The 22,729-nt window shown below is 35.7% G+C and overlaps 1 protein-coding gene across 6 annotated transcripts in view; it reads left to right on the top strand.

The window, feature by feature from the left end:
* Window positions 1–22,729, top strand: part of HACE1 (HECT domain and ankyrin repeat containing E3 ubiquitin protein ligase 1) — a 94,608-nt gene that overhangs the window by 35,491 nt on the left and 36,388 nt on the right. For all 6 annotated transcript variants that reach the window (XM_059942018.1, XM_059942021.1, XM_059942020.1 and 3 more), the window contains 5 exons: window positions 3,607–3,703; window positions 4,666–4,767; window positions 5,768–5,874; window positions 11,406–11,556; window positions 17,922–18,256. In XM_059942018.1, coding sequence (XP_059798001.1) covers window positions 3,607–3,703; window positions 4,666–4,767; window positions 5,768–5,874; window positions 11,406–11,556; window positions 17,922–18,256 — 792 coding nt within the window. The remainder of the gene's footprint in view (window positions 1–3,606; window positions 3,704–4,665; window positions 4,768–5,767; window positions 5,875–11,405; window positions 11,557–17,921; window positions 18,257–22,729) is intronic.

The following is a 22,729-nucleotide window of genomic DNA, read 5'->3' on the forward strand; positions in this document are numbered from 1 at the left end:
ACATTCTAATTCACTAGCTTTGTTTCATGTGGACTGTAGGCACACATATATTGACCTCCCCCCGCCCCTTCAGGTGCCTTTGTTTTCAGGACTTTTATGTGGTATCTGCAAATGCTTCAAGTCCTTAAATGATTAGATTGGTTTTATATTCGTCATAATACTTCCCATTCCCTTAACTGGGTTCCTCAAATAAAGGTTTGGATGTATAATGATTTTCAAATATTTTCTGTATCTGCAGATAACTTTTATTCTGTAAAGGAAAACAAGGTTTAGCTGGGGTTATATAGATACAGTAAATTAGTGAGATTTTTATGGAATTTTGGAGGTCTGTAATAAAGTGAGAAACATGTAAGATTCTGAACATAGTTTGCAGCTACTGCCAAGCAACTCCTTTCAAATAGGAAACTCCCAATCAAAGTAGCCACGTAAAACAGTCCATAGATTCAAAACTGCAAACTTTTAGAATAGAAAAGGACCATTAGAAAATATGGCCTCTTTGTTTCATAAGCAGTTCCAAAAAACGTTGTTATATATATAGTACATATGCACTGTTAGCCAAGTTTTCAAATTGTATCACTGCAAGAGCCTGAAGTTAGGAGACTTGAAAGTGCTTGAGAAATCAGTTCTAAGTGCTTTAGAAGCACTACAGGTTTCTGATTAGTCAAATCTTTGCCAACTTCTTAGTTTCCAGAAAATACACTGGCATTTCCTTGAAGGGAGTATTATCTCAATCAATATAAAAAAATAAGTTCAATTGTAAAGAATGATTATTCATTGAGCAAATTTTTGCAGTTATTTGAACTGAAAAATCTTTCATGTGACACTTTGAGCAGTCTGTAACAGGATAATCTTTATCTTTTGCAATATCACACATTGGGGCACTTGAGGCCCTAATGAAGTTATGCAGATTTTATATATTATTAGCAATCATTTCTTTTAATTTACTTTTGAAATGAAATTCCACCTGTTCACAGATGAGATTTTAATGTAGTTTTCGAAATTACTCCAGCTTTCTAAAAATGTCATAGTGGTATTTTTTTCTTGATATTAATTATTCTTGTTGCTATATGTGGTACAAAATTAATCCTAAATAAATTACGATTCAGGTCTTTTTGTTATTTTTGTGTAGCTTAGTACCTTATTTAATGCTTACTTGTCAGATGAATGGTATCTAAAATTAAAGCCCATCATATAACTCAACAAGTATATTGAGTACATGTTATAAGCCATGCTTGGTGTTATAGGACAAGGGTATTGTCAAGAAGTTTATAGTTTAGTTGGAAAGATTAAACACATCTAACACAGATAATGAATAACTGTAAAAGAAATGTCATTAAAGTTGAGCAGAATAACTTTGCAAATCTGGGTTTCTCAGAACCTTGGGTCCTAGCAAAGAAATCACTGACTCCTTAAATAAATTAAGCTCAAGTTAGTTTCTTTTCACTTAGGTATTATACGGAATAGAACAGTGTTAATTATAAAGTAATTCCTATTAGCTGTAATATATAATGTGTTGGCCAGCACGCCCAGCTGACAAATGACAAATGATGCTTGATGAAGATTTTTCTTAATGTAGACTAATAAAATTAGTTACTGTTGCTTTTGGAGGGATTGCTGATGTACTTGCTTTCTTGATTTTCTGCTTTTTCTGGAGTAAATTAGGTATTGTTCTTAAGTTAGTTTTCGTCTGTCGATATTTGTATTAAGGAAGGTAATCAGTATTACAGTAAAGTATCAAGAGAGTGATATACCTGATGTCTGCCACCAGCTTCCTAGTATGATCCTATTTTTTTAAATTAAGTCCAGTTATACTTTATGCAGCGTCATTTTGTGGAAAAGAAAGAATAGGTTGTTTTTATTTGTTTGTTTTAAGTTTCTGAGGAATCTGTGTAGTCTTTGTGAAATAACATACCTTTTTAGGTAATGGTACTGTGGGAAGAGTATTGGTCTAGAAGACCAGAGATCTGAGTTCTAGTTTCACTTGTGCTTGAATAGTAATTTTTTTCATCTACGAAATAAAATTCTTTTTTTTTAATTAATTTTTATTGGAGTATATTTACAATGTTGTGTTAGTTTCTACTGTACAGCAAAATGAATCAGCTATACATATACATATATCCCCTCTTTTTTGGATTTCCTTCCCATTTAGGTCACCACAGAGCACTGAGTAGAGTTCCCTGAGCTATACAGTAGGTTCTCATTAGTTATCTATTTTATACACAGTATCAATAGTGTATTATGTCAATCCCAATCTCCCAATTCATCCCACCTCCCTGCTTTCCCCCCTTGGTGTCCATACGTTTGTTCTCTATGTCTGTGTCTCTATTTCTGCTTTGCAAATAAGATCATCTATACCATTTTTCTAGATTGCACATATATGCGTTAATATACGATATTTGTTTTTCTTTCTGACTTACTTCACTCTGTATGTCAGTCTCTAGGTCCATCCACATCTCTACAAATGACCCGATTTCATTCCTTTTTATGGCTGAGTAATATTCCATTGTATATATGTACCACATCTTCTTTATCCATTCTTCTGTTGATGGACATTTAGGTTGCTTCCATGTCCTGGCTATTGTAAATAGTGCTGCAATGAACATTGGGGTGCACGTGTCTTTCTGAATTATGATTTTCTCTAGGTATATGCCCAGTAGTGGGATTGCTGTGGTAGTTCTATTTTTAGTTTTTTAAGGAACCTCCATACTGTTCTCCATAGTGACTGTATCAATTTACAAAATAAAATTCTTTGATCAGATACTCTTCCAAACTGTATGACTTCCTTGGGCATTTTGTAAAATTAGCTTTAAACTTTAATGTCCCTGCATTATAAATTTATTTTTTATTGTCTGTGTGTAGGATCAGATTAGCTCATTTAATAACGAAATGTAGAGTCTAGTGATTATTACCCCCAAAGCAGCTTCCTCCTAGCTTAAAGAGTGGTTGTTACACCTACTTGAAAGAGCAATTAGAGAGAATGGGGCATGTGGATGAGAGTTGGTCATTCTAGATCAGATTGAATAGCTGTCAGCAGAAGCCAGACTGAGTGGGTTGACAAAATTAAGGTTGGCAGTTAGTTAGTATTTTTGGCTAATGAATCCCCCCATTTACTCATTTTGATATTTGTCTTTTCTCCTTCCTTTGTTTTTATTTTCTTACCACATATTAAAGTGTCATAAAATGTACTTTTTTTTTTTTTTTTGTACTTTTGTTTTGAGTATTGAGGTTCTTTTGGACTAAGAAGTCTGGAGACTTGGATGTATGTGGTAGGAAGGTGGTCAGGCTAGAGTTGAGAAGGAAAAGATTGGAAGAAAAAAATAAAGCATAAGCCTGAGTACCAGCAACTTATCCCAGAATATTATGATTTATTGTAGGTAATGTGTCCCAAGTTCAATTCTAAGATTCAGTAGGCCAGTTTCTTATCTAAATTGTAAAACTATGACTTAACGTTGGGAAGTTTTTCTGACGGTTGAGGTTGTAGTTCAGATCTTCCTCTCAATTTTTAAAAATTATTAATCCTCTGTTGATTGATACTAACTGTCCATAATTTATAGAGAAAGACTTAAAATTAAAAAGGTTATATGTTTAAACTTTGTTTCTGTACAGTCATGGTCAGAGAGACACAGCACAGATTCTTCTGTTGCGAGGAGCCAAATATCTGCCAGATAAAAATGGAGTAACCCCTCTGGATTTATGTGTACAGGTATGTTGTTAATATATATTCTTAGTCCCTTACTTTGTAAGAGAAACTTACAGACAGATAAGCTCACTTTTTTTCCTCAAATGAGAGGATGGGTGCAGAGATTTTTGTTCTGTTAAGAATATGATCTTTAAAAGGACCTGTGATAGTATAAGAAATATATATTGGTCTTTATCCCAGTTCCTAACACAAGAGCTTCTAAGACCCTTGGAATCTCCAGAGTGATAAGCATGTCTTTTTGTATATTAATGAGATGAGCGGTGGCTGAAAGGCCCTAGGTAGCTTCAGGAACAGGGCTGGTTGACAGATGAGCCAACCATGTAATTAGAAGGCAGTTTCCTCCCCCACCCCCGGGGAGGAGTCAGGGGCTAGAGACTGAGTTTAGTCATTCAGGCCTGTGTAATGGAACTTTCATAAAAACCCGAAACTGTGTGGTTCTCAGAGAGCTTCTGGGTTGGTGACACATCAAAGTGCTGGGAGGATGGCACGCCCAGTGAGGGCATGGAAGCTCTGTGCCCCTTCCCACATACTTTACCCTGTGCATCTCTTCCATTTGCCTGTTCCTGAGTTGTAGCCTTTATAATAAACAGGTAATGGTAAATAAAGTGTTTCCCTGAGTTCTGTGAGCTGTTCTAGCAAATTATCAAACCTGAGGAGGAGGTCGTGGGAGTTCCTTACTTACAGCTGGTTATTCAGAAGTATGGGTGACCTGGACTTGTGATTGGCTTTTGAAGTGGGGGGCACTCTTGTGGGACTGAACCCTACTGTGTGGTCTGCCCTAACTCTAGGCAGTTAGCATGATAATTGAATTAAAGTGTAGGACACCCAATTGGTATCCACAGAGAATTGGAGAATTGGTTGGTGTGTAAATCCCACATATTTGGTGTCAGACTTATATACAGAAGAAATGTTTTCCTTTAGGAGTTTTGTTTTTAAACCTAGATAATTTTAAATCTTGTTTTTAGGGTGGATATGGAGAGACTTGTGAAGTATTAATTCAGTATCACCCTAGGCTTTTCCAGACAATTATTCAAATGACACAGAATGAAGATCTCCGAGAAAACATGGTAATGTAATTGTGCTGGTAGCTGGTAAATGAACAAGCTTTTTTTTTTTAAATTAATTTATTTATTTTTGGCTGCATTGGGTCTTCGTTGCTGCGTGTGGGCTTTCTCTAGTTGTGGTGAGCGGGGGCTACTCTTTGTTGTGGTGTGCAGGCTTCTCATTTTGGTGGCTTCTCCTGTTGCGGACCACAAGCTCTAGGCATGTGGGCTTCAGTAGTTGTGGCACGCGGGCTCAGTAGTTGTGGCTCGCGGGCTCTAGAGCTCAGGTTCAGTAGTTGCGGCACACGGGCTTAGTTGCTCCGTGGCATGTGGAATCTTCACGGACCAGGGCTCAAACCAGTGCCCCTGGCAGGAGGATTCTTAACCACTGCACCACCAGGGAAGCCCCTGAACAAGCTTTGTTCATGTTTGGTGTATATGGCATTTTACAAATGTGTTTATTGATTTTATTATTATAAATATTTAAGGAATTTGAATTGGCTTATCTGCATTATAGGTTAAGTATGAATTATATAAGAATTAATAAACTTTATGCTAATATTTGGCCCCATGAGTCTTCTGTCCTCTGTGCCTTTGATCTCTCCTTAAGATGATTAGAATATTTCCCATAGGTAGAGGAAAACAATCTAAGGAGGAATATCATGTTACGATTAGTAATCACTAGTTTACTGAGCTCTGTATTTGTTAATAGTTCTACTCTTTGAATAATTACAGAGTTTTTTTCTTACATTTTTAGAAGTTTGGAATGAATTTTCCATGAATAAACTTGGTGATTGCTGTTCTCTCTATTTATACTTTTTCACTGGGTGATTGTGAACAAACATTGTATGTCATCTTATCTCTCTATAAGCTTTTGATTTTATGCAAGACCAAATAACTGAAAAGGACTTGATTTCAACTAATTGAGCTTTGGGATACTTAGTAAACTAATAGGTACTTAATTTCTTGACAAAGTTTAGTGGATTATTATGTAATCACATTTTTTTATTTGTAAAACATGTAGTTACGGCAAGTTCTGGAGCATTTATCTCAGCAAAGTGAGAACCAGTATTTAAAGATTCTAACAAGCCTTGCTGAAGTTGCCACAACAAATGGTCATAAGTTGCTTAGGTAAGTGTTTCACAATATAAGCAAATCAGTAGGCAGCAATATCTGTCAGCTTTGTCACTTTTTAGGCTTTTCTGGGAATAGTTTATTTTGTTGATTATTTTGTTGATGTCTTTTGTCAGTGTTAAGATGTTCTAAACATTTGTTGAGTTATCACTGTTTGTTTTGTTTTAAAGGATCAGAGCAATCAGCTATTCCTGAGGAGACTTTAGCCTGTCTAAAGAGACTAAAAATAGAGACTTACTTAAGTGGATTTGGGCTTATGTGTCTAGAATTTTAGAAAATGATTGCTTAGACTAGTCATGTAAGTAAAATGTTCATAAAAAAGAATCAAGAACGTAGTTTAGGAATCTTGATCAGTAATTTACAAAACTGGGTATAGGCTACTGTTCAGCCTTGCAGTATTATACCCTCATGCTTCTTTATAAAGTTTTCTCCCTGAACTGTCCCCCTCAGTTCAGTTCTTTGTTTTTTCCAATTCTGTGGTTTTAATGGCTCATCACTAAGTCTATGAAGTTAATGCCTTTATATATTTTCCTGTACCTCCGCTTGATTGTATGTGGTTAGTCACCCCAGTTAGGAGTAAACAGCCATTTAAAAATGGTTAATGTGTTATTTCTTAGCTTAAATTTGGCCCACTTCTGTTATGGATGCTTTCTTCCTTTGATTGGGTTTGCCAAAAAGTTCGTTTGGATTTTTCCGTAAGCTGGAAAAACCCAAATGAACTTTTTGGCTAACCCAGTAGTTTTCTTTTCACGTCAACTTTTAATACATTGACAGTATTAGAATAGGTCGTGGTCTTCTCTCACCTCTGTATGTGGAACTGGACTTTGTTCCTCCCAACTCTATGCTGCTTCTGTAAATCAGCTACATTGTCAAGTCCATTATGTTAGCCCTTTGTTCCTGTCTTCCTTCGTACTTTTCATATACTTCAGACCAGAATCACACTCTGTACTGTTTGCTTAGAAGACCCCTTACACTTCATGGTCCAAGATTACTTTCTTGTGTTTTTTTAGCTGTTAAGTCTTTCTTCAGCAGTCCTACTCAGTATGCCATTTGCTAATTTTTCTATTATTCTCTTTCTACTTTTGAGGCTACTTTAAACTTTGTCTGTAAGATTCATTGAATTCCAGCTTTACATAATGCTCTCCTTTTATTAGTCATTTCTGTTAATCCATTTACATGATGAAGACTTTCTAAGACATACTGAGTAAAAGCATGGGCTCTGGAGTCAGCTAGACTCAGATTTAATCCAGACATCACCATTTACTGTGTGACCCCAGCAAGTAACTTTTTGGAGTTTCCTTTCATCATCCACCCATCTATCCAATACATATTTTTGAGTGCCTGCTATCCACTAGGCCATCTGCTGGATAACAGTGAGTAAAACAGGCAAGATCTCACCCTACATTTAATTTACTGTCTAGTCAGGATTTTATTTCCTTGTTGGAAAATGATAGTAAATGTCTTAATGAATTGTTGTAAGAATGAAATGATAAGGTTCTGTAAGATAGTGCCAACCATTGTGTCTGGCCTGTAGTAGAGATGATGATGATGCTGGTGATAATGATGGTTCTTTTTTAAATTCCTCATAATACCTTTAACCTGTTTTCCTACATTAGAAAACTTGTTTTTTCTACTTAAATCTCTGCCCTATTTTCTGCTCTTCCTAATAATCAGAAAGCATTTATGTTTCTGTGTTTTTAAGTTCACCTTTAATACGTACTTAAGCAGGTTCTAATAAGCTAAAGAACATTCAGATACATTATTTCCTTTAAACCTCACAGTTACTTTGTGATTTAGATATTATCTCCATTTTATATATAAGAAAATTGAAGTTCAGTGATTTGCTAGGCTAGAAAAACCAGGATTTACATCCTTACTAATTAATAAAGAGCAGATCCTGGGCTCCAATTTAGCTCTTAAAAATGACAGGGATATTAGTGGAACAGGAGAAACAGGGTAGGAAAGACGGATCCGTGCCAGAACAAGTTTTAAAATTACCTTGCTAGACTTACTGCCTCACCATTTACCGTGATACCTTTCAAATGTCTTATAGAGTATGTTATTATGGCCAATTTGGTCTGTAAACATCTCTTTGTTGGGATTGGTAACGAGTATTGGTTATTAGTATTGTGTTAGAATTTACTGTATTGGTACCATCTTGGCAAAACCTAGTCTTCCTGCTGTGTTTCTCCTTTACTCTCACACTACTACCACATCCACACTCCTTTACTCTCACACTACTACCACACCCACAACGCTTTGGAAACCAGAGGTGGGAGTTTTTATTGCCCACACCAAGCAATTCTTTGACACCAGCTGGGTGTCCTACAGTTTACCTCAGTTCTGCCTAGAGATGGCATCAGATCCCACAGGTTAAGGGCTCAGTCCTAGGAGACTGTCCCCCACCACAGATGCCACTTGGAATTAGTGGATCCCCAGATTACCCACAACTTTTGTTACTTGACTACAGATCAGAGGTTTTCATGACCTCCTCCCCTTTGGATTCAGTTATTTCCTAGAGCAGGTCACAGAATTCAGGGAATCACTTACTTTTGTTTACCAGTTTATTAAAGAATATGATAAAGGATATTGATGAACAACCAGATGAATAGGTACATAGGATGAGGTCTGGGAGGGTCCATAGTACAGGAGCTTCTGTCCCCATAGAGTTGGGGAATGTCACTCTCCCAGTTTGTGGATGTGTTCGTCAACTTGGAAGCTCCCTGAACCCCCCATATTTTTGTTTTTTATGTGGAGGTTTCATCACATGGGTGTGTTGATCATTAACTCCATTTCCAGCCCCTACCCTTCTCTGGATAATGGGGGATAAGGCTGAAAATTACAAGCCTCTAATCATTGCTTGGTCTTTCTGGTGACCAGCCCCCATCCAAAAGCCCGCTAAGAGTTGCCTCATTAGAGTAAAAGCTACTGCTATCACCCAGGAAATTCCAAGGGATTTAGGAGCTCTGTGTCAGGAACCAGGGTCAGAGACCCAATATGAGAACAGAAGGTGCTCCTAGTGCACTTATCACTTCAGAAATTACAGGGTTTTTAGGAGCTCTGTGCCAGGAAAAGGGGTGGGGACAGAAAACAATATGTATATTTTTTTCTGTTATCTCACGGCTACCAAAGTAGATTCTTAAGAGGACCTCAAATACAAATCATTCCCCCCTGCCAATTTAGTTTAATGGCACTTTTGCAGGTTGTCTTTCTTTTGTTCATTTGTCAATCATTTTATGTTTCTTAACCCACAATGTGATGTAATTTTGGCCACTTATTTTAATAGATATTTTAGTTAAGAAAATAATTCAAATACGTATTAATTAGCGACGATTGAGGTGTTATTTAGCATACTTTCGGAAAAATGGATAGCCTTTTGTCTAAGTGATTCTAGGAATATTTGCTGAAGATAATAAATATTTACTGCGGGCCCTTTTGCACATAGTGTTGTGTTTCACTAAGTAAGTGAGTTATCTTGCTTCCTATATATTTATGATTGAAGGTAAAGATAGTTACCAATGTGCAAATGAAAAGAGAATTCACAGCTATTTGCTAAGTAAGACACTGAATGAAAGTATAATCTTATATTAACAAAGGTAAGTACATTGACAGGGCTTTGAATTAGGAAACTAATTTTTAAACTTTTAGTTTGAGACCTGGTGGCTTGGGAAGAAATTATCATTTTATGATGAGCTGGAGCAGTTTGTGATGAAGTTTGGATTTTATGATCTTTTCGTATAATACGAGATATTTCACTGGTTGGAAAGTGAAAAATGACATTTTTTGGATCAGTGACTGAACTTGGAAGAAGTTTAAACTGGGTAAAGTAATATTAATATAGTCTAATAATCTTAATATTAGATTGTTATTAGACTATATTAATAATTGATGATGTTCAGACTCCATTGTATAAGAGAATACTTCTTACCTTAAGATAACTCATGAAGTTCCCTAAATCAGGTACTTAAAACAAGTATTTATATATATGGTAATTTCACAGAGGAAAATTAAATTCACATCTTTCTCATAGAAGAATTTGAGAGTCATTGGAGTTAACTTTTCCAATAGCTTCAACACAATAAAAGAAGGAAATAGTTTCAACCATACTGCATGTCTCTTTTGTCAGTCTCAACAATCTTATGATATAGAATTAAAAACAACTTTGTAAAGGCAAATGTGTAAAAATCAGTGCGAGTTAAACTAATGATTCTATACACATTTGACTCAAAGTTAGTAGAACAAAGAAAAAGTTTTGCTAATGTGTTGTAGCTGTCCCAGTCAAATACAGTATGGATAGCAATAGCTATTGTATTTTACTAACATTTGTAACTGATAGCTAATTTTTATGTATTGTTTTTAACAATTTAATAATTTTTAGAATGAGAGAACAACATGAATGTTGAAGTAAAAATGTCAGGAAATTTTGGTTCAGTTGTCACCAGAAGAGAAAAATACTCTCTGATTTTTCACTTATCAAATCCAAATACTTAGAATAGGCATTTGCTATTTCCACATAACTAATCATTATTGTTTTTCATGTTAGAGGATACCTAAAAATACCATAGAGGAAGATTTTAATGAACTGAGGAAGATAGAGTAAGCTTTGATGATTAAACTTATGCAAAGGCAGTCATATCATTCTGCCCAAATGTCATGCAACTCTTTACTCTGCTTTTGTGTAACCATTGTAATACAAGGTAACTGATGTTGGAGGTTTCAAAATAAAACCACCCCTGAAAAACAACAAGTTTTTTTTTAAGATCTGTCATTAGATTCAATACACATTTACCCTAACTCCTACAGTTTCTCTGTGGAAGAGTAATGATTGATATTCATGATGATGATGAACAATCCCCAGGCACTGGGATTTTGAAGGGCTTTTTGATTAGTCAAAGAAAGTTTATATTATATTTAATACAGTTTAGTATTAATTGGATCAGTCTTTTTCATAGTAGGATGTATTTCCCTTATTTATATACAGTCATAAGACAACCCATTATATGGAGAACCACCTTGATACAGATAGTAACTTTAAGATTATTCAATTTGTACATGTTCTGTATGTGAACAATTGGTTACTATTCTGGGATGGGTTAGGGAAAATGGGGTTATGGATAGAATAGTAGAGTTCAGCCTCTACAATTCAGTTGTGGGTTGGCCTAAGGTCATAATCAACATGCCTACTATTGGTTCTCAGTGAAATGTTTTCAGAGTTCTAAAGAATTAGTTTAATTTATAAATATACTGTTCTATACTGGTGATTTTCTTCATATTTTATGCTTTGATCATTGGTTATATTCTAGTTACTTAAAAGTAAATAAATCATTCACATGCAATCCAAATAATGTACATTTGCTAACTTCCTGGTAAACAAAACATTCCATCCCATATCATGACAGGAAAGAAATTTTACTCGTTAAATTATGAAACAGATGGTAAATGTAATGAAAATGTTTTAAAATAAGTATTTTAAGAAGTAATTTGTTTTATTCCATCTAATCTGTTCATATGTTAATTTTTATTTTCAGCATATCTAGTAATTATGATGCTCAAATGAAGAGCCTTTTAAGGATTGTGAGGATATTTTGTCATGTCTTTCGAATTGGTCCATCCTCTCCCAGTAATGGAATCGATATGGGCTACAATGGGAATAAAACTCCAAGAAGCCAGGTGTTCAAGGTCAGAAAAGTATATGATGTTGTTAGGAAGATAGATGTAAAAGAGATGAATTTGACAAAGCATACATTCATTAATTGGAAACCTCATAAACAGGATGTAAATTTGGTTTATACCAGTGATTGACGCTTTGTAAACTAAGACCTTTCTCCTTTCATCTCTGTCTAATCAGCAGCAAGTCTCATTTGGTGATCTTTCTATGTTTTTCTTACAAGTAAAATTTTAATTTCAGTAGTGTTTTATTCTAAGGGTAAAGGTATTTAATGTTTAAATATAATTAAATCTACTTTTTAAAATTGGATTATAGGTCCTAAATGCAGCCATCACGATTTTTAAAAAATATTTCTCATTCAGAGAGAAAGAAGACATCCAGTTTTTATTTAGGTTTTATTATCGTTTGTGTTATGTGTGTGTCCGTGTGTGTTTTTTTAAAATAAGTTTACTTTCATTTATTGGGTTTATTAACAATTCCTTGGGTAACTTCAAGGAAGAAACATTGAGGTATTTTCTTAATGTATTTTGTATTGCTTCAGCTGCTGCTTCTTTACAAGCACATTTATGAATGGAATCCTTGGAAGACAGATTTCCAAGGCAGTGTAACCATGTCAGATTACAATTTTGTGAAGTAAGCAAAATGTACATGACTATAATTGCTATTGTTAATGCTTTTTTATGGCATTATATGTTCAAATGACTCAGATTTTGGACAAATATGTAATTTAATAATTGTTTTCAGGTTATTTTTTTAAAGGTAATTTATCTGGAGAGCTTTTCATAGTATAAAATTAGCTTTTGGGTTCATGAGAAATTATATTTCTTTAAACAATCTTTTGGGTATAAATATATACCCAAAAATATATAGGTTGTCTATATTTATATAGACAACCTATATAGATATCGGTTGTCTATCCAAAAGGTGATATAAATGTTTTTATGTGCCACATCCTCAAAAACTAGTTGTGATTGACAGCTTTACTTATCTGTAAAATTTGAAGTTATATAAAGTTAAATTAATGATGTATGCTAAATGATTCTGTTCTTACATGGCAAGTTTTTGGCAGACACAGATAAATGGTTTGCAAGCATTTTGACACTAGCCAATTCTTTAATACCTGGAATAGGTATGATAACCTTTTAGACTAGTTATGTATCAGTTTCTGTGCATCTGTTCATCTGCTTCAGGCTCTTTTTTTTTTTTTACATTGGTGCAGGAGTGTTCAGCCACACATGTGCATGCTTCTCCCTGTGCCCACAGTTGCACGCGCGAGTGTGTGTGTGTGTCTTTTTTTCCCTTTTTTTTCTCCTATTGTGCCATCTCCTGGAAGAAGGAAGTTATGCATCTTCTTGTAATTCAGATTTTAGCTTTTCAATGTACCACTTCCTTTAATACTAGTTAGAAGTGATAACTTCCTGTCTTGGTAAAATTTGAATTTGAATTATTGATCCTCTGTTTTGTTAGTGCTGTTTTAAGTGAGTTTCACTGCTCAAACATTCATATTACAGGAAGTTGTTCTTAATGTGTTCTAATATGACTCATGCAGTTAGTTACTGAATCTTCCCCTGATTGATTTTTCTACTTGTCCTTCTCTTCATCTGTAATAATGAATGAAAATCAAACCAGGTATAGATATGGTCACTATTGACAAATTGAGTATATATTATATTTATTATCATCTTTTTTTGGTTAAAATTTCAATTTGCCACCTGTTGCTAATGATATCAGAAAATACTTATGTGCTAATAAGTAACCTCTTTATAGGCGTTTAGTGCTTGATTTAAATGTTATTTTTCTGTCTAGCCAGTCAGTACAGATAAAACAGAGTAGAAAAGAATATTATTGCTTTTCTTTCAGATTTTCTTTTATGGAATCCAGACTCTTTGTTTTCATTGTTATATATCGATGATATATATAATATGTAAAGTTCTTTCCTTCCCTTTTATTTCATTTGTTAGTATCTTTATTTCTCTTTTTAAGGTTTTTTTTTTTTTTTTTTTTCCTGTATCTTTGACAACTGCCTTTGTCTCTGAGCACTTATTTTCTCTTAAATTTTGACCTTTCACTTTGGTAAAACATTTTTGTTACAAACCCAGCCAGTTTTTTAAAACATTAACAAGTGTTACTCTTAAGGAACTGATTAATCTCTTTCTATCTAATTTATGAATTAAATGTGGACTCTTTGGAGGATGGCAAAATGATCTGCCCTCCCACTTACAAGGATAAAAATAGAAACTACACTGTCATCCATGTATTTAAGGTCTTCTTTTCATTTTGGGATGATTGAAGTTGTAAAAATCTGAACCATCTGGTGAGTTGCTGCAATTTTAGATTGGAAATACCATTTTAATTTTTACCACATTTTGTCTAAGGTAGCAATTGATCCCTACTTTCTATTTCATTAACTAGTTACTATGTCACTTTATTGTTGGGTTTAGCTAATGGGTTTTCCATTAAGAAAGAGTGGGTTTATAGGCCATGTGTTTGTAGTAGGTTTGTTTAATTAGTTTTCTGATTTATCTTAGAAGTCCTTTAAGTTAATCTTAACACTTAGCCCTTCTTTCAGTGTTAAGAGATTTTTATCTAGAGCCTTTGGAACTTTGGAACATCTGAAGGAGAAAGTAGTTCTGGTTATAGAAGTAGGGTGAGCATGGGGAAGAGAGTTTAGGCTTCTTGAATCTTGATATGCTCTTTTTCTGTGAGTAGTAAGCTGTGACTGTTAACGGTTTCATAGAATTATAATTGGAAATTTGGAAGCCAAGAAAGATTGAGAAACTTTTAACTTTAAGATCTTATCTTTTGGATTGTGGCATTTGACATTATGGAGTTGAGAACAGTCCAATTAACAGAGAATTTCAAGATGCTATTAATAAGTTTAAGTTAGTAATGCTTTCCTGTCAATGTTTCCTGTTGTATCTCATTTGGCACATGGATCTTGAAATTTTTTTAATTGTCCAACACGTTTGGATTATATATTATAGCTTTGACTTGTTAACTTGAAATGTTTTGAAAATCATGTATGCTTGTCAAATCGTTGTTATAGGTAGAATATAATTCTGTGGTGAAGATCACTCAATAATATGAAATGAAGTAATATTTTCATAGTGCCAAGAAGCCTAATATTTTCCATAGTCATTGACTCATTTTTCTGTAACAGTTAATATGTATGGTACTTTGTATTGATGTTTTTTATCATTATTATGTATGAGTATAAAAAGCCTCATAGATATGGTTTGCAATTGTTTATTTTTAATTTTTAAAATTTATTTTAACCCTTTCTGTCTGTGACTGCTACTACAGTTAGAAACTAAAGTTATTTTCACAGTATTCTTTTTGTTATTGAGGAATGAATTTTCTGAACAAGTCTTCAAAGGGACAACTCCCTAGGTAAAAATGCTTTAAGGTTGGGATTTAGTTTTAGTGCATGTGTGAATGAAGAAATAAACAGTGGGAAAAAGAGAAAACTAAAGAAAAGCCCAAGATGATTTACTGCTTCTTTTTTTTCCTCATTCTCTTTTAATTCTTTGCTGTGCTACCTTATTGAAAACTCTTTCTAGCTTTTCTCGGTATCTTTATTGTCACTATCATTTTTACACAGATCTGGCTTTTTTTGGATATTATTTCTGGAATTATTCAGAATTCACCTCTAATTTTTGCAGGTTGTCAGTATTTGAGAATAGGATGGTTGTAGTTCAGGCTTAGCGCTCTCATGCACGTGAGAAGAGGTGCCACTTCCAGCCTTAGCCTTCATCTCTATCTAGTGTGGGGATTTTCTGGGTTTTAGTTCTTCTCACTTAGAGGGCAATGATTCCTTTTTTCCTTTTGTTTTGAGCAGTTTTTCATCACCACCTGTTCTTTCTTTTTTGGAAGTTCATTGTTTGATGTAAAGCTAAATAGTTTTGCTGACATAAGAAGTTCTTTTCATCTTTTATAGCAGGGCTTAATGTTTTTCTCATGAAGAGAGACTGTAGACCCAAATTTGGATCATGATTAAAATTAAGACATTTTCAGTGAAGGTACCGTGTCACTGTTGATGGCAGCTGGTGCTTCTTGCCCTTCTTTTAAGCAGTTCAGGGACCCTTTAAGAAGTTAGGCATCCAGCTGCTGTGACTAACCGTGGAAACGCCTTCTTTGTGCAGGAGAAGGGTGCTCATTCCAACCTCAGAAAGGGCTTCTCAGAAATTAGTTTCTCACTTTGCTTACCTGTTTACCTAGGCTGTACTAACTAAATATTTGTTGAATGAGTAAACTGGTTTTTTGTTGATGTTGGTAGGGTTTTTTCCTTCTTGCTTTTTGGTTTAATTTTTAAGTGAAGACTTAGGGGTGATTTAATTGTTTGCAAATTCAATAAGTAGATTATTCTCAAATAGAAAGTGTTCTGGAAATCTGAAGAAAGGCTGACAATAACAGCAGGGGGATTTATTAGATAATAATTGTAAAGAATTGCTTGGCAGAACAGGTTATTTAAACATTTCCTAAAGTTCCGAATATGGTTGTATAATCTCTTTACATAGTGGTCTTTAAAAGTAAGGTTATTTCTTTTTTTTTTTTTTAGTCAAGAATTATAGTTGGAGATTTTTTTTTTTTTTCAAAGAATTGCTTTTTTTTTTTTCAAACCAATTTGGTCTACCAATGGATAGGTTAACTGCCTAGTTTTTTATTTATTTATTTATTTATTTATTTATTTATGGCTGTGTTGGGTCTTCGTTTCTGTGCGAGGGCTTTCTCTAGTTGTGGCGAGCGGGGGCCACTCTTCATCGCGGTGCACGGGCCTCTCACTATCGCGGCCTCTCTTGTTGCGGAACACAGGCTCCAGACGCGCAGGCTCAGTAATTGTGGCTCACGGGCCCAGCCGCTCTGCGGCATGTGGGATCCTCCCAGACCAGGGCTCGAACCCGTGTTCCCTGCATTGGCAGGCAGATTCTCAACCACTGCGCCACCAGGGAAGCCCAGGTTATTTCTTTTAGTTGAAATATTTAGGGTGGGTCTTTCAGAAGCACGTGGTCTAGTTTGTAGCGTTGTGTGATCATATAAGAATCAAAAAGTAAGATTAACTTTTATATTCATTTGTAGAAAGACAATTTATCACTCTCAATAGGAATATTTAGAATAGTGTAGGAATGGGAGATCATTAAACCACTATCCCCCCTGCTCCCCTGTGCCTCCACTGTTCATCTTTTTTTGGGATTAAAAAATGTTCTAGCAGGTCTTTTTTCCCCCCAGCTTTACTGAGCTGTAACTGTTACATAGGGTTGAGTAACTTTAAGGTATATACAGTGTGATGATTTGATACAAGTATATTTTGCAAAATGTTTAGTACAGTAAGGTTAGGTAACACATCCTTCACCTCACGTAATTACCACTTTGTTGCTGTTGCTGTGGTGAGAACATTAAAGCTTTACTTTCATAGCAACTTTCAAGTGTACAATACAGTATTGATAACTATAGTGACGATGCTGTACATTAGATCCCCAGTAGCATGTCTTTTAATAGTAGTTGGGCATTTATATTTCTCCTTGTGTTGAAAACTACTGTTTACTAGAGATGATATATGTATTTCATTTTTCTCTAGTACTTAGTCCTGTTATAGCATTTGTGATCACATAATATTTTAAAGATAAAATTTCATTTGCTGTTAATTTACAAAAGACATCTCATTATTCTCAAAAGGACTATTTTAAATAGTATAGAAATAAGAACCTGTTTACTCCTATCTGTTCCTTTTTTATTAAACTGTTAATCTTTACTTTGAATTATGGATTTGCTAGCCAATATTTGATAATTTCTAGTTATTAGAGATGGATTGTGTGTGGTTGGGTATGCCTGTATGTGTGTGTGTGTGTGTGTGTGTGCGTGTAAATATCACATCATATTTTAAAGTTTCTCGTCATAAATTTTCAAAATCTCAGAGGTTCCATGTAAAGAGTGCAGTAAACTAAGTTTATTAAGCTCTTTATGAATTCTCATTTTTTTAATTGAAAAACAACATAATTAAAAATAGTCAATATTAATACAGTAAAGGTTAGGGGGATTGTATTCATAAAAGTAATGTATGGTTTAAAACTAAATATTTGAAAAATTTTAAAAGAAGAAATATTGCTTATACATTTTTTTTTGTTAGAGTTTAATTTTCCTCTTTTTATTCTAAGGAATAAATAAATGCAAATTAAGTTTTTGCTATAAATGAAGAAATTGTCATTTATATGAGGTTTATGTTTTTGTTACTTACCTTTAGGCATTGCTGACACATAAACTTGGGAAAATAAAAGTATCTAGAGTAAATATTCTCTTCTATAATATTTGTCTGAGTGGGTTTTTTATCCTGCAGTTTAAGAATGATGTTTTTAAAAAAACACTTTTCTTTTTTTCTTAGCCTCTTGAATTGCTTTGGCACTCATTAGATGAATGGCTAGTTTTAATAGCTACAGAATTAATGAAAAACAAAAAGGACTCAACGGATATCACTTCTATTTTACTGAAACAAAAAGGCCAAGATCAAGATGGTACTTCCATTCCTGCATTTGAACCTCCAGGACCTGGGAGCTATGAAAATCTATCCACTGGCACAGGGGAATCTAAACCAGATGCTCTTGGAGGGAAACAGGAAGCCAGTGCAGACTGTCAGGATGTTATTTCTATGACAGCTAACCGGCTAAGTGCTGTCATTCAAGCTTTTTACATGTGCTGTTCTTGTCAGATGCCTCCAGGGTAAGAAGGTTTCTGCTTGTTTTGTGTGCTGATCTCTGCCTATCAATAACCAATGTTGTGGCTGGAGCAGCCCTTGTGGTTCTTATTATGATTGCAAGACACCCTTCAGCAATAACCATCAGGAAACTTTGAAAAAAAAAAAAAAGGTTTATTACTTACAGGACGTGGAAATTACATGACACACCTGGGGCCACACAGCAAGGTTGCCAGTAGAAAGAAAGCTCGAGGGCCTGGGGTTCTCTTTTTATTGGAGTTGAAGGTAGAGGCCTAGGGTTTTGAAAGCTCACTCTTTATTGGTGAATTTAAAACATGAGAGCGGGAATTTGAAGCATGAGAAGAGAAAACACAAGTGGCTCAAATGGTCAGTTATTGAAATCAACCAAGATCTCTGAAACAAAGGAGCTTGGAGATGGAGGGGTGGGTCTTTATCTAATTGTGGGCCTGGCATTATGTTTATTCGAGATAGCCATCTTTGAAGCGGATGCCTCTTTGAAGTGGATAAAGTGGAGGCAATCTGCTAGATTTTCCTGGTTTGCAGTCTGAATGTATCTGGTGATTTTTCTGAGTGGCCCATATAGCAACAGGCACAAAGATTGTCCATATATGAGCTACTGTTGTTGTTTCTCTGAATTTTACATCAAGTTGCCCTACTTTATATTGTATGGTTCTGGAAAAGGAGCAGTTTTAGTTCTCAGTGATTCCAAGTGAGAAGGGTGGGCGAAAAATTGGAAACATTAATTTGGAGAATTGTAGCTAGATATTGGAGGAAATGAAAATTCAGCATCCAGTCCAGTTTAAAGGTAGAAAAAGAAAACCTCAAAGACAGTTAACAGGACTAGAATCTGATATCCACTAGAGTGCTTCCGTATAGTTTAATTTTTCAGTGTGGTACAAGACATGTTTACTAAGAGAACCAAATTTATCATTAGTTCCTCTGTAATAGAAAGCCAAAAGTGGATAAACCTATGTTCAGTAATTAATGTTTCAATATCTTACCTTATTTGGAAATAACGTAGATATTCAGTAAATTTTCCATCATTTAATTTAACTTAGCAAAACTCTGAAGTTTTTAAGTTACCAAAGAGATTTGGGAAACTCTTTTTAAGTAGACATACCCTAAAACATAGCTATTGCTGAAAAGTTCACCTAAACTCTTACTCCACTTACATCTGTTTAAATCACTTGTTCTTAACAATTATGTTTAGATTACTCATGAAAGTCTCACTAGGCATTAGACAAAATTGGCCATCATCCCAAGCTATTTTTCTTGCTGACAAATTGTGTAACCTAGATAATAAGAACTTATTTGAATTGTAAACCCAAGTAGAATAAAAGCTTCATGTCTGCATTATATCTAATGTTGATAAATCTGAGATATACCTTTTTAAATTAAACCAGCAAGTTTAAACTACCTTTTATTTACAGAAGATTATCCCAGATCACATGAACTTGAAAACCGTTAGGGTTAGTTTCTTTATTACTGAGTTTTAGGAATACTTAATTCATAGTATTTATTTTTAAACCAATTAAATACAGCTCTTTTACAAATTAATTTTGGCAATACCATCCAGAGGTAGAGAGAAAAAAAATCAGTTGCATATAACATACATCTGTATAGACATTCATAAACATGCAGCCAGACACAGAGACCCTATCGCTTCCGTTCCAAAATTTTAGCTGTGGATCAGGTACAACAATATACAACTTACTAGTTTATAGACTACCTTTGAGTCCAAATTGTGTCTGGCAGATGGAACAAGTTAAGGTTACCTGCTCCAGTGGTTAAAGCATTTTACAAATATTTGTGGAGAAGACTTTTAAGATTTGTATTTGTCTTTGACAAGTTATCTTAAGGAGGGTGTGGACTAGATTTTGGGTAAGAGGTTTTACAACAGTTTATATTTTAAAAGGCCTCTTTCCCTTTCTCTTTTTCCTTCAGGCTCAGGTGATTGTGGGCAGAGTTTTAGTTACCTCCTAGGGTATTTGTATTTCAAAAACATGGTAAGACTTAACATCTTAAGGGACAGAGAAAGAATGTAAGTTTCCTCCTAGGATTTTTAGTGCCTTTTGGATGGTTTTGGCAGTCCCAATAAAATGTAGTAGGGCCAACCTGTAATTAGGGGGAGTGTCCTGTAAAAATAATTCCCTGGACTCAGGGTCAAATGGGGCTTCTCCAGGGTTGGAAATGAAGAGGGGGTCACTTGGGTCATTATGGTCATGGAAATGATAAACCCATTGGACCATGCCAGTTTTGCACAGCAGGAGATGGGCCTCATCATAATGTTTTCCGTTCACAGTGAGCCTTAGCGTATGGAAGAGTCGGCATGGTGCCAGGCATTAAATATCCAAGTGAGGAGAGGAGGTGCCCTGGTATGAATATTGGTGGCTCTGGGTGCTTTTGCCTTCTCATATCCTTTTTTTTCTCCTCACTTAGAGGCCTTGCTAACCCTGTCAGCTTTTGCCTTGGTGGCAGGGATGCCTTGTGAGGCGTTTTTCTTAGTTCTGCCCTGTTCAGGGGAAAGCGGAAAGGGGCTCAGCATCTGTGATCTCTTGGAGGAAACAAGCTTGTAGTCCAGATGGATCTTTAAGAAAGTTATGGATTTTAGGGTCCTTAGAGATACTGACCAGTTGATGCATTTTGGTGGTCGCAACAATTTAGAGCTCATTCTAAACAAACAAGAAAACCTGCAGTAGTCTGCTCCCTTCTCCTCTTCCTGTTGCATAAAATCTTTGAGAAGGGTTTGAATATCAGTTAAGGAGTGGTTTTTGAACTCAGTTTCTACTTCTTGTTTTTTCCTGTTACCTTAATCTTATGTGTTGTTACTGGAAAATTTTAGATGACGTCACTGTGAGCCCCTTTGTAGGTGGCTGCTTTCCTTTCCAGGTGTCCCAAGAGAATACTCCAGAATTGTGGTCGGCCTCTATTAGCACCAGATACTCAGGCTCTTTGGGAAAAGCCCCCAGGCTTTTGGAATGTATTGGGTTGGCCAAAAAGTTAGTTTGGTTTTAAGTAAAAATAAAAGACACATTTTTCATTTTCACCAAGAACGTTATTGAACAGCGTATTCATTAACCAAATGAAGTTTTTGGCCAACCCACTAATATCAAATTCTTGGCATGTTAGTATGCATAGCATTGAATAATGCCCAGGAAGCAACCAAGGGGTTTTGCGTTTATCAAAGAGCCGGTGTACCTCCTCAGTGTTCTTAGGAGGCACTGGTGCTTCATTTTTTAGTAGCGTTATACCAGGGATTGGACCCGATATCCCATTGGGTTAGTGGACAAAGAGTGACAGTAGTGAGTGAAGTGGTGACACAGACCATAGGCCTCTGGTGTATTTTCCCTCAGGTGGTGCCATTGGTTTCCATTGTGAGGCTATTTTACTGTGCTAGGTTAGGACACTTAGTCTAGGCACAACATACTGACACCGTGGTTACAGACAGAGGTCTCCCCTCCTCACCTACGGGAATCTTCTCGTGCCTTTAGCCCAGAGCCTTTCCTTGGGTTGCGGTAATAGCCTTGCTGTCCAATTCACTCTCCTTAGCTCTCCTTGGCCTTGAGGCGAAGAGGATCCTCACACATATTAATAGTCATTCAAGGCCTGTATAATTAGTGGTCTCATCGTCTCATTAGACCATAGATGGCCTTGATCATACTGCTCTGAGGAGACTGTTGGCAGCTGTGACCTTTTGGGTTTTGTGTCTCAGGCAACACATGACAGAGGCAGTACGCAAAAGCACGTTGCTGCAAGGCAGATCCCCAGCAAGTGGTGCTCCTTTCCCAGATGATGTTACTTACCTGAGTTAGGTGGTAGTAAGCAAGCTGCAGCTAAAGGGCGTTCCTCTTGGCTTACTGCAGGGCAATCGTGCAATCCTGCTGAGTACGCCTATCAATAACCAATGTTGTGGCTGGACTGGCCCTTGTGATTCTTAATATGATTACAGGATGTCCTTCAGCAATAACCATTGAAAACTTTGGGGGAAAAAAGTGTTTTTACTTATAGGACCTGGAAATTACATGGCACACCTGGGGCCACACAGCGAGGTCATCATGGGGGGAGTGGGGGGAGAGAGAGAGAAAGAGGGAAAGAGCACACACAAGCCTGGGGTCGAGGGCAGGGTACTAGGGTTTCGAGGGCTCACTGTTGGTGAATGTAAACGTAAGAGTGGGAGTATAAAGCATGAGAAGAGAAAAAAACAAGTAGCCCAAATGGTCAGTTATCAAAATTAACCAAGATCTCTGAAACAAAGGAGCCTCAGTGGGAGGCATCCTGGCTCTTTATCTAGTTGTGGGCCTGGCATTGTGTTTATTCGAGATAGCCATCTTTGAAGTGGATACTTCACCAATCAAACCTTAAGTCAGGCACTTGCATTACAGAGTAGAGAAAACCCAGTTATCTGGGCTTACGCTACATGCTTATTATTTCCTTTTCTGATAGATGAAGAAAAGCTATAATTTCTTTTGTAATTGCAG

This window comes from Balaenoptera ricei, chromosome 12 (genome assembly GCF_028023285.1).
Source record: "Balaenoptera ricei isolate mBalRic1 chromosome 12, mBalRic1.hap2, whole genome shotgun sequence".
In the NCBI taxonomy this organism is placed as follows: Eukaryota; Metazoa; Chordata; class Mammalia; order Artiodactyla; family Balaenopteridae; genus Balaenoptera; species Balaenoptera ricei.